Source organism: Panthera uncia, assembly GCF_023721935.1.
Source record: "Panthera uncia isolate 11264 chromosome C1 unlocalized genomic scaffold, Puncia_PCG_1.0 HiC_scaffold_4, whole genome shotgun sequence".
Taxonomy (NCBI): domain Eukaryota; kingdom Metazoa; phylum Chordata; class Mammalia; order Carnivora; family Felidae; genus Panthera; species Panthera uncia.
In genome coordinates, this window is record NW_026057585.1 from 95,957,806 (window position 1) to 95,968,654 (window position 10,849).

A 10,849-nucleotide genomic window follows, 5' to 3' on the forward strand; every position below is an offset into this window, starting at 1 on the left:
GCCTGGCTGGCTCCGTTGGAAGAAAGTGATCTCGGGGTTGGGAGTTCAAGCCCCACACTGGATGTAGAGATTACTTAAATAAATAAAAACTTCAAGAAAAAAAAAAAAGAACAGGAAACAAGACGATTCCTGAGAACAAACGATACGAAGAACATACAAATGATTAATGCCACAGGCAATGACGCAGGGGGCAGTGGCCCTACGACAGTATGCTCGCAAGAAAGGCCTAGACTTTAAGCTGGGCCCTCAGGGATGAAAAGGAACCACAGGGTGTGAACCTGGGGAAGCGCACGCCAGGCAGTAGGACTAGCAAGCGCAAAGGCCCTGGGGTGACCATGAGTATGGCAGGTTCAAGGACCACCAAGGAGACCAGAGAAGCTGGAGCAAAGAGCCAGAAAGTGGATAGTCAGAGGTCATGTCAACAGAGCTAAGTGAGGCTAGGTCATACCCCCTAAGTCTAAATGAGGACTTTGGATTTTCTTCTAACTGCTAAGTATTCTGATCCCCATGTTTAAAAATTCATTCTGGCTGTCATGTCAAAATAGATAGGAACAGGGTGGACGAAGCCAAAGGGAGAGCAGCTGGGCCACTGAGGTTGCTGGGGGTGGGGGCAGAGGGGGACGGGCAGTAAAAGGTAAAGAGTGAAACGCATACAGAGTTTTGCAAGGGCCTAGCAGCAATAAATACTAAAGAATATGGCAGCTCTGACTCATTCATTCATTCAGTCCCGACAGGGGCTCAGGCAGGTATCTGGAAGCGGCCATACCTGCGATCCAGTCGTAGCCCAAGTATGGTCTGAGGCGCCAGCTCCTGTCAGGCACTGAAGACTCATCACCGAAGGTCACTCTTGGCTGAGGAGGGAGACAAAGAGGGGCAAAGACTAGGCCTGCAGGCCCAGCCCGAAGGAGATCCCGCCTTGGGGGAAGGAAAGGAGCTGTGTCTTAACTTATACCCTGACATGGGCCCCGGGGCTCGGCCACGGACTCGGGAGCTGGAGGATAAGAACTGGCCCCCCAAGCTCCCCTTATGTGGGACTCTGACCAAGCCTCAGAGCCTTGGTCTTCCCATCTGTATAACAGGCTCACCACCTTCTTCCCAAAGTGCTGAGAAACTACCACCACCACTTTTCGAGCACTTAGGGTGAGCTGGACATGACTCGAGGAATCTTCTGGAAGCCTCTCACCCCGTAAGGGAGGCTGCCCATGACTGCATTTGTCAGACAGGCGAACGGACGTTCAAGGAAGTTCTTTTCTCCCACGTTACCTTGGACGGCCTGCTTTGTTGATCCAGGATGGACCTCTGGGCCTGGGCCTCCTGAGGCCCCGGCCTGTCCGGCTCTCCTGAAAGCTCTGTGCCATCCGGGTCTGAGATGGCCAGTAAGGGCGCCGAGCAGGGCCTCAGCGAACCCAGGGACGGCCGGCGTCGGTATGCGGCAGGTGGGAGAGACATCACTCCAGAGCTGGCCCCGCCAGCCCAGGACATATCACAGGGGCCACCCTGGTGGGCACCCTGAAGGCTGGAGGCTCTCGGGGCCACCGAGGACGTCTCCTGGGACGATGGAGTCTGGGAGTCACAGCTGCTGCTGGAGTCCCGGGTTGACTGGAACAGAGAGGCCAGGTCACCAGGCAGCGGCCCGGTCACACGCCCAGCTGGCCTGCACTAGGCACGAGAGCCTGGGTCCTCCTTCCTGCTGCGGCCTCTGCACGTCCCACCCAGTCCCTTCCTCGCTGGGCCTCAGTTTCCCCTTCGCCACCAAACTGGGCACGCTGCACTGGAGGTCTGGATTCTGGCCTGGTCGGGCAGCCCCCTCCACACCCCCGGGAGTTCTCAAGGCGGGTGCTCACCCCTGAGGCTGCCTTGGCCACCGACCGCCGCACAGCATCTTGCCCGACCCACAGCTGCCTCAGGAGCACCAGACTGAGCTGCCGCAGCTGCACCGAGTCCTCGGTCTCCACCATCCCAGGCGTTACCATGAGGCTTCCTCCTGGGCTGCGGAGCCCCCTCCGGGCCAGGAACCAGGCCCAGCTCTTCTACCTGAAGCCAGAACAGCAGGACACTGGGCTGCCAGTGGAGCCGGAGGCCTGGGTTCGAATCCCCGCTCTGGAACTCCCTAACTGTGTAGCCCCAACCAAGTGACTTAATCTCCCTGTGCCTCAGTTTCCTCATCTGCCAAACAGAGTTGATGACAGTATCTAACGCGTAAGGTTACTGTAGAGATTGTTTTTTTTTTTAAGCTTTTTTTTTTTTAATTTTTTTTTTTTAACGTTTATTTATTTTTGAGACAGAGAGAGACAGAGCATGAACGGGGGAGGGTCAGAGAGAGGGAGACACAGAATCTGAAACAGGCTCCAGGCTCTGAGCTGTCAGCACAGAGCCCGACGCGGGGCTCGAACTCACGGACCGCGAGATCATGACCTGAGCCGAAGTCGGCAGCCCAACCGACCAAGCCACCCAGGCGCCCCAAGTTTACTTATTTTTTGAGAGAGGGAGAGCAGAGAGAGCAGGAGAGAGAGAATCCCAGGCAGGCTCCACACCATCAGCGCGGGGCCCGACGTGGGGCTTGAGCCCCAAACTGTGAGATTACGACCTGAGCCGAAACCAAGAGTTGGCCACTTAACCGACTGAGCTACCCAGGCGCCCTATTTTTATTTTATTTTTTTTTTATTTTAAGTTTATTTATTTTTGAGAGAGACTGTGTGTTACTGCAGGGATTAAATGAGATAATGCATGTTAAACCTTACTATGGTACCTGGTACAGAGTGAGCATCCCACAAACGTCTCTTATTACTAAACTGGCCAGAGTGTGTTCGCTTACACGCCAAAAGAGAACAATCCCCTTTAACAGTAAAATTTGGATAATATGTAGAAATATGTAGATATTAGGATAATATGTAGAAAACAATCAGGGCAAGTCTACAAATGTAAAGTATTGTAACTTGGGAATCCAACACAAATCAGGCTCCTGAACGGGCTCTTCCCTCTATCCTGCCCACCCTTCCATTTTAGAAATGAAGAAACCAAAGTTCAGAGAAGTTAACCAACTTGCCCCACGTCACACAGCTAGTGACAAGGCCAGGATGTGAACCCAAATCTGGCTACAGGGTCCATGGTCACTCCAGCCTCTCCCTTGTGCAGAGAGGTGCTTGGGAAGCCTTCTCCTCTCCTCATTCTTCACCCCCCCCCCCCCCCCCCGGGATCCAGGCTCAGGAACACAGAGCACAGAGATGCTTCTGGAAGGGATTTCTGCAGACTAGGGGAAGGCGCTGCCTAATCCTCTCAGGGCTCCAGGCCCAGGCTCCACCCAGAAACTCAATGTCCCAGAATGTGCACCCTCCCGGCTTTAACACTGGGTCGGGCCAGACCCTACTCGCAGAAACCCGGCCCGACCTCAACCCTCCCTCCCACCCACACTTCTGGATCGCCGTCACCAGGAGCCCCCTTCTCAGGGCCAGGCTGCAGGGGCTGAGGTCGAAAAAACAGACTACACCGGACACGCCCCCACACACGCGTCCCGAGTATAGACGATTCTTGCTCCGGCTGCGCTCTGGGAAGCTAACAGCGGCGCAAATGCAACGGGAAGGCGACGTTCACAAGACAAACAGGAGCAGCAAAACTGCCGGACGCTCCCAAGAAAAGAGGCTCAGCCTCCCCCTTCCTTCCCATCGCGGTCCCCGGATCCTCCGCGGGGGCGCACGTGGGGCCTCCCGCCGGGGCCTCCCGCCGAGTCCTTCCGCCTCACGGCGGCCCCGCAGCTTCCGCGCTCACCTCCTGGAAACCTGGAAACCCGCAAGCCTGACGCCGCTTTCGCAGCCCGTAGTCCCGCCCTTCTCGCCCCACGCGACGCTGCCGCTGGGGGCGGGGCCAGATCCGGCCGTCCTGATTGGCCAGATTGCAGGAGGAGTCGGACGCTCCTGCGAACGTTACTCGGCGTTCCGAAGCGGCAGTTTCAACATTGGGGCGGGACTAACAGAGGGACTCAATAGCTGATTGGTCAATTTCCAAGGTCGTGTACTGGACGTCGACTATCGGTCTGGAGCGGGCTCCCGGAGGGCGAGCTCCGATTGGTCAGGATGGGGCGGCCGAACTCGCGGGGGTTTGGCTGGGGCAGTTTCGAAGTCTGGACCCAGCGCTGCTCCCGCTAAGCAGAATTCTGCTGAGGGATGCCAGGCAGGGCTGGGGTAGGCGGTGGCTGGAGACCCATTCTTCCATACTTTCTTTCCGGTATTTATCGTGCCTACTTTGTGCTAAGAGGCCCTGTACTAGGCATTGGGGGGGCAGAGAAGAATGAAGAGGGGTCCTTGCCTGGAGGAAAGGGAGTAAATTAGCACGAATACAGATACCTATAATGTATGCGGAGTGCTATGTTCCAGGTATTTTCCATAGGCCAGTGCATGCCAGCCCCATTTTACAGCGAAAACAAAAACGAGGCCATAAAAGATGAAGTGACTTGCTCAGAGCATTTTTAAACTAATCAGCTTGATTCAGCAAATTAACAGAGAGAAAGGAAGAAAGGATAGGAGGGAGGAAGGAAGGGGAAAAAAGGGAAGGAGAAAGAGAAAGGGAGAGAGGGATCATTTTGGGGTGATGGACATGTTCTAAAATTGGATTGTGGTGAAGGCTGCGCGACTTTGTAAACTTGCTTAAATGATTGAATTTTGTGGTATGTAAATTACACCTCAATAAAGCTGGGTTTTCTTTTAATTGAATTCGTATCCTCTATACAATCCAGTCATTCTACCCCTAAGCATTTATCCAAGAAGAAAAAAAAATTGTCCATACAAAGATTTGCATAGGAATGTTCACAGCAGCTTTATCCAAACATCTGTCAACAGGTAAATGGATAAACAAATTGCGGTATATCCATACAGTGGATACTACTCAGCAATAAAAATGAATAAACTATTGGTATGCACAATATGGATGCATCTCAAGACAGTTACACTGCATGGAAAAGAAAGAGTACATACTGTACTTTCCATCTGTATAAAACTTTAGAAAATGTAAACTGATCTGTAGCTCTGTAGCGATAGAAAGATAAGTGGTTGCTAGGAGATCGAGTGGAAGGAGGCATGGTAAAGGGGCACGAGGAAACCTTGGCGGTGATGGATACGTTCACTGTCTGGGTTGTGATGGTCTCATGGTGCATGTGGTGCATATATATGTCTAAAGTTATTAAATTGTACACTCTAAATGTGCAGTTTGTTCCATATAAATTATATCTTATTTTTTAAAAATTTTTTAAATGTTTTATTTATTTTTGAGAGAGAGAGAGAGACAGAGTGCGAGCGGGGAAAGGTCAGAGAGAGAGAGGGAGACACGGAATCTGAAGCAGCTCCAGGCTCCGAGCTGGCAGCACGGAGCCCGACGCGGGGCTCGAACTCACGAACCATGAGATCATGACCTGAGCTGAAGTCGATGCTTAACGCACCGAGCCACCCAGGCGCCCCTAAATTATATCTTTTTAAGTGTTTATTTATTTCTTTTGAGAGAGAGAGGAGGAGGGAAGGGGCAGAGAAAGAAGAGAGAAAATCTGAAGCCGCACTGTGCAGAGCCCAACCCAGGGCTTGATCCCATGAACCATGAGATCATACTGGAGCCGAAATCAAGAGTCAGACGCTTAGTGAACTGAGCCACCCAGGCGCCCCTATAAAATTACATCTTGGTAGGAGTGCCTGGCTGGCTCAATTGGTAGAGCATGGAACTTTTGATCTTAGGGTCATGAGTTCAAACCTCGTGTTGGGCGTAGAGCTTACCTTTAAATAAATAAATAAATACCCGATAAAGCTGTTAAGAGATGTGAAGCAAATAAAGGAAACAAGAACTTGGCCTCATGGGGCACATTGTGTTTGTAGTAGCTGGAATGGACAGCTGCCACTTTCTTTTTCTTTTTTTTTTTTTTTTTCAACGTTTTTTATTTATTTTTGGGACAGAGAGAGACAGAGCATGAACGGGGGAGGGTCAGAGAGAGAGGGAGACACAGAATCGGAAACAGGCTCCAGGCTCCGAGCCATCAGCCCAGAGCCTGACGTGGGGCTCGAACTCACAGACCGCGAGATCGTGACCTGGCTGAAGTCGGACGCTTAACCGACTGCGCCACCCAGGCGCCCCGGACAGCTGCCACTTTCGTGCCACCACGCCCTCTCAGGAGTGGCCCTGAGGACAAAGACAAAGGCTAATCCTTGCCCCAGTGGACACAGCTGTGTGCTTCACACTTGGTCACCTACACATAAAGAGGGATGTGCAGCCTGAGGAACAGACACGCACAATGCCCTGGGTGGTGGCAAATGGCTGGCGGCCTGGAGCCTGGAAGGAAAAGTTTGGAAGATGGGGGGTGGGGGCAGGAGAACTGGGGAAGGGGTAGGAAGATGAACCTGTGAAAACCAATGGGAAGGGCACAACGGATTAAGTCTCTGGGTCTCACGTTTCCAGTGCATCAGAGAATGTCCGATGCAGGGGAGTAGGTTGGTCAACAAACAGCTGGAATGGGGCATCTGGGTGGCTCAGTTGGTTAAGCGCCCAACTCATGATTTCGGCTCAGGTCATGATCTCACGGTTCCTGAGTTCGAGCCCTGCATCAGGCTCTGCGCTGACAGTGCGGAGCCTGCTTCGGGTTCTCTGTCTCCCTCTGTGCGCCTCTCCCACTCGCACTCTTATCTCTCTCGAAATAAATAAACACTTAAAAAAAAAAAAAAGTAGCTGGAAAGGCTGATGTGCTGCTAGACGTCAGCAGACCTCCCTCCTCAGCCACCCTAGAGCGGGTACGGGGGGCCCAGGGACAGAGCAGCCATGAGGACAGGGGTCAAAGTGGCCTGGGCTCCTCTCCCAAAGGCTCACGGAGGTCCCTCTGCCACCGAACGCCCGGTCTGCTGAAGCAGGAACAAAGCTGAGCCCTCGATGTACCATCTCCGAGGGACCAGCCAGCCACTGGTAGCAGATCGATGGCTTCGGTCCCCTGATGGAAGGGGGCCATTTATACCTATTGAAATTGATACTATTCTACATACCAGCTCCCCTGACCTGCTTGCAGGGCCCTCCCCCGGACGGCCATGTGAGGGCTTTAGATCACCTGAATGCAGTGACCCGGGACACACACATGACCTCACGCCATCGTGCCGGAGTCCAGCTCCCGCGGGTCCAGGGGTTCCCGAAGGATGAACGGCGTCGGCGAAAAAGTGAAAATAAAACAAAACTAAAATAAACCACTAAAATAAAAATGGACGCAGAAACAGCAGGGTGTTGAACTGGCCGATTTATTGTAGCAAATGCGGCATTATATTTGCTAGTGATTTCCTTGTAGCGTACGTCATCTATGTTTTCTGGCAGTACCCAATTCTAGAATTGTTCCTTAGTGTCATCACCCAATAAGGAATAACATGATTGGTTTGTTTTTTTTTTTTTTTGGTAACGTTCCCTCCTGCCCTTTGCGTATTGATTAATTTCTTTCATTGTTTTTATTATGTATCTATGTTTATCTATAATCTACAAAGTACTTGCTTTGCTGTTTTCATGAAAGGTCATTTATCTCTCAACACCTCAAGTGGAACAGTTACAGGGACATGACCTCTTAGTTGTTTCCCTGAACCATTCGTGGTTTTGAAGAACAAAAGTGTTCGCCTGGGTCCGAGGTGCCAGGAGGGGGGCCAGGAGGGCCTTAGAAACCCACGCCTTCTACGTTCTCAGAGAGACAATGCCCCTAGGAACCAATGAACCATTCTGTACTTTAACCGACTGGGTTCAGTCGTTATCTGGAATGCTTCCTGGGGGCCAAGTGGGCCCAGGGGTTAGAGTGACCTGCGTCCATAGATACGCTCCTTAGTTACCGGGGTGGGGCTTTTGGATCCATATGTCTCTCCTTCGTTGGCTGCCTTTGCTGGCAAATGCTTGAGGCTATCCTTCCTGTGAGTAGGAGTCCCCATAGGGGATGGCAAGGGCTAAACGTAAGGCCGCACGATTTCTTGCGGAACCTTATTTTCTTCCCTAATGGTTCTTTTCCCAGGGGGCCTGTCGAGGGCAGTTCCCCAACAGACAATACCCCAGGTAGTCTTAAGGCCGAATTACCTAGAAGCGGGAGGACAAGAAGCTTCACTGTGGGCGGGCCGCCCTGCCGTCGCCAATCCGTCCACAGCCCGGGCTCTGCCACTCAGGCTGGGAATAGCTCGTCTTCCAGCACCAAAGGGCTCATTTTTTGGCAAAATGTGGAACAGTGGGCATCCGACTAAAGGGTCCACCGATCTCACCAGGAGCCCCAACACCCAGGTGGCACAGCCTGAAAGGACCGAGCTCAGGAACCATACCTCGTAGCTCTGTTCTCTAAGGAGCTGAGATACGCCACTGTGTCCCCTGCGGCTACAACACACGGGTACACGAAGCAGAGGGTGGAAGTCAAAAAGGCCTCTCCCCTCATCACTCCGATGACCCACTTCTGGAGTTTGTGTTTCCTGTGCCTGGGGGCAGGAAGCTTCTGCCCAGGGACACAATAGGGTCCCATCAACTGGAAGATGTGACCTGGTCATTGGCCCCCTCCTGCTGGCAGACCAGCGGGCCTGTGGGCTCACTGGAAGAGCCAGGGCTGTGCAGTGGGGCAGGGGGGTGTCGGGAGCCCCCTTGGGTGTCTGGCTCTTGGTGTTTCCACACCCACTGCTAACAGTAAGTGGCAACCGCGGCGATCACAGCCCAGCCAGGGCATGACGACCAAGGGCTGGGATCCCCAGGGATGAAGTCTGGATCACCCCACCAGGAAATAACCAGAGCAGCTGCAGCATGAGGCATAAGGGAGATCTAGGATGGGGGCGGACGAGGGACCAGCTGTAGCAGCAGGGCCTGTAGCCAGGGCCACTGGTCCTCTGAGGCGGAGACGGTGCTGGCTACCGCCTTGTAGGGCTCTGTTGGGTCAGACCCAGACCCCGCCTCCCAGGAAAGAAGGGAGAGAAGACAGCGCAGCTCTGGGTGAGTTGAGGGGTGGACTGTCTGGCACAAGCCTTCTGCACCCCTTCAGACCCTCCCGGCCTCCCTTGCGTGTTGCGCTAGCTCTGCCTGGGCTGAGTGACGTGCAGCTTGCACAGCCTGCCCACACCCCACCCCCGGCCCACCCCCGCCCCGCGCCCCTCACCTCCACCACCCGCCATGGGCCTCAACGCGGGGCCCCGACGTTCGTATCACGATCCAGAAATGCGGAGTCGGTGCCCCAAGGGGCAACTCTTCCACCAAGGGGAGGAGAGAAATAGTGGATAAATTCTTCCCCCTTCCTCCCCACCAGGAATGGTACCTGGCATCTCAAGGTCACAGTCTTATTCTGCAGGCACGTGTAATGGTAGCCAGCTGGATAAAGCATCCTTCTGCTAGCTCTCCCTCCTTCTCATTTTCTCTACCTCCCTCCCTCCCTGCTCCTCTCTGGGGTTGTTCTGCAGAATAAAATGAGGGTGCGTGAGCCTTCCGCTTGAAGCTCTGCTTCCTGGGGAAGTCTGGACAAAGCACCATCCGTGTGCTGACCCCCAAGTGTGTGCCTCGGGGCCAGACTCCTCCTGAGCTCCAAGTTCTCATACCCAGCTACAGCAGAGGGACCTTAGGCTGAACAGGTCCAACACGGAACTCCTGATTTCCCCCAAACCTGCTCCACGAAAGCTCTCCCCATCCTACCACGTGCCCAGAACCCCGAGTCATCCGTGAGTCACGACGTGGCATCTGTCAGCACATCACATCATTTCTGTCCTCAAAAGGCCTCCAGAACCTGACCACTTTTCACCACCTCCATCGCAGGACCCCATTAAGATGGAGGTCAGCTCACGTGACTCCTCTGCTCAAAGCTCTCCAGTCGCATCTACCTCACCGAGAGTAAAGCCAAAGTCCTTACCCGTAAGATCCCGGCTTCCAGTTCTGTTTCGCACCTAATCTCCTACTCCTCTCTCCCTCCGTCACTCTGCACCAGCCTCCCCGGTCTCATTCCGTTGAAGACGTTGGGCATGCTCCTACCTCAGGGCCTTTGCACACGCCGGTCCCTCTGTCTAGAACGCACTGCCCCAGATATCCACAGGACCGGTTTCATTCCCCCACCGCCTGCCTCCAAACGTCGTCTTGATCCATTGGACTGCGTTAAGAACTTCTCGTCAAAAGACACCAGTAGAAGAACGGAAGAGGGCCCACCGGATGGGAGAAGATCTGAACAAGACGGGGAAAGGGACAGAACACGGGAGAGGCACATCACCCCTGACAGAGAGGATAACTGGGGTGTGAGAGGTGCCCGGCCTCATGGGTCACCAAGGAAATGCAAATTAAGCCCACTACAGACCGCTGGAGAGACCAGACTCGAAAGGGCTGACACTATCTAGTCGGCAAGGACGAAGAGCATCCAGATGCAAAGCCGTGTGCCGGCTCAGCCCGCCCAGCAGGTCTCCTGCACACGTGCCCCACAGAACGGGTCCTGTGTGCACCAGGGGAAGTGCTAGAATGGCCCAGGAAGCACTGTTCATAGGCCTACCCCAACCACACTCCCATACCCTTCCCTGCCTCACTCATCTTCCCCCATGGACCTTATCTTCTGGTACATTATGTCTTTGACTCCCTTGGTTTGGCCTACAGTCTGCCTTCCCCCGCTAGCATACCAGCTCTAAAAACACCAGGAAGTTTTATCCACTTCATCCATTGCTGCCACTTCTAAAGCTTTGCACCGTGCCCATTAGCACCAGCAGGCACTCAGTATTTCGCTGAATTAATCGAATTCCTCGTTTGCACAAGGAGGCAAAGAAGTCACTGATTTTTTTGAGGAGATTTGGGTGCATGCGTCTACATGCCTGACACACCCCAAGTTCTCATTAAAAGTTGGCTGTTCTCATCTCAAGCCTGAGAGTCTGAC

At 53.6% G+C, this 10,849-nt stretch overlaps 1 protein-coding gene and 1 non-coding gene across 3 annotated transcripts in view; one reads left to right on the forward strand and one right to left on the reverse strand.

Moving 5' to 3' along the window:
* MIIP (migration and invasion inhibitory protein) overlaps positions 1-3,849 on the reverse strand; it is an 11,065-nt gene extending 7,216 nt beyond the window's left edge. The window contains exons 1-4 of one of the 2 annotated variants that reach the window (XM_049618078.1): positions 3,766-3,849; positions 1,845-2,034; positions 1,264-1,599; positions 767-851 (exon numbers count right to left, since the gene is read on the reverse strand). In XM_049618078.1, the coding sequence (XP_049474035.1) occupies positions 767-851; positions 1,264-1,599; positions 1,845-1,973 (550 nt within the window). In that variant the 5' untranslated portion in view covers positions 1,974-2,034; positions 3,766-3,849. Of the gene's footprint in view, positions 1-766; positions 852-1,263; positions 1,600-1,844; positions 3,184-3,765 lie in introns of those variants that run through there. The other variant, XM_049618077.1, reaches the window with a different exon arrangement.
* Positions 3,850-5,670: 1,821 nt separating this feature from the next.
* TRNAK-UUU (transfer RNA lysine (anticodon UUU)) lies at positions 5,671-5,743 on the forward strand. The gene has a single exon. It is a non-coding gene; the product is annotated as a tRNA-Lys (tRNA).
* The last annotated feature ends 5,106 nt before the right edge of the window (positions 5,744-10,849 follow it).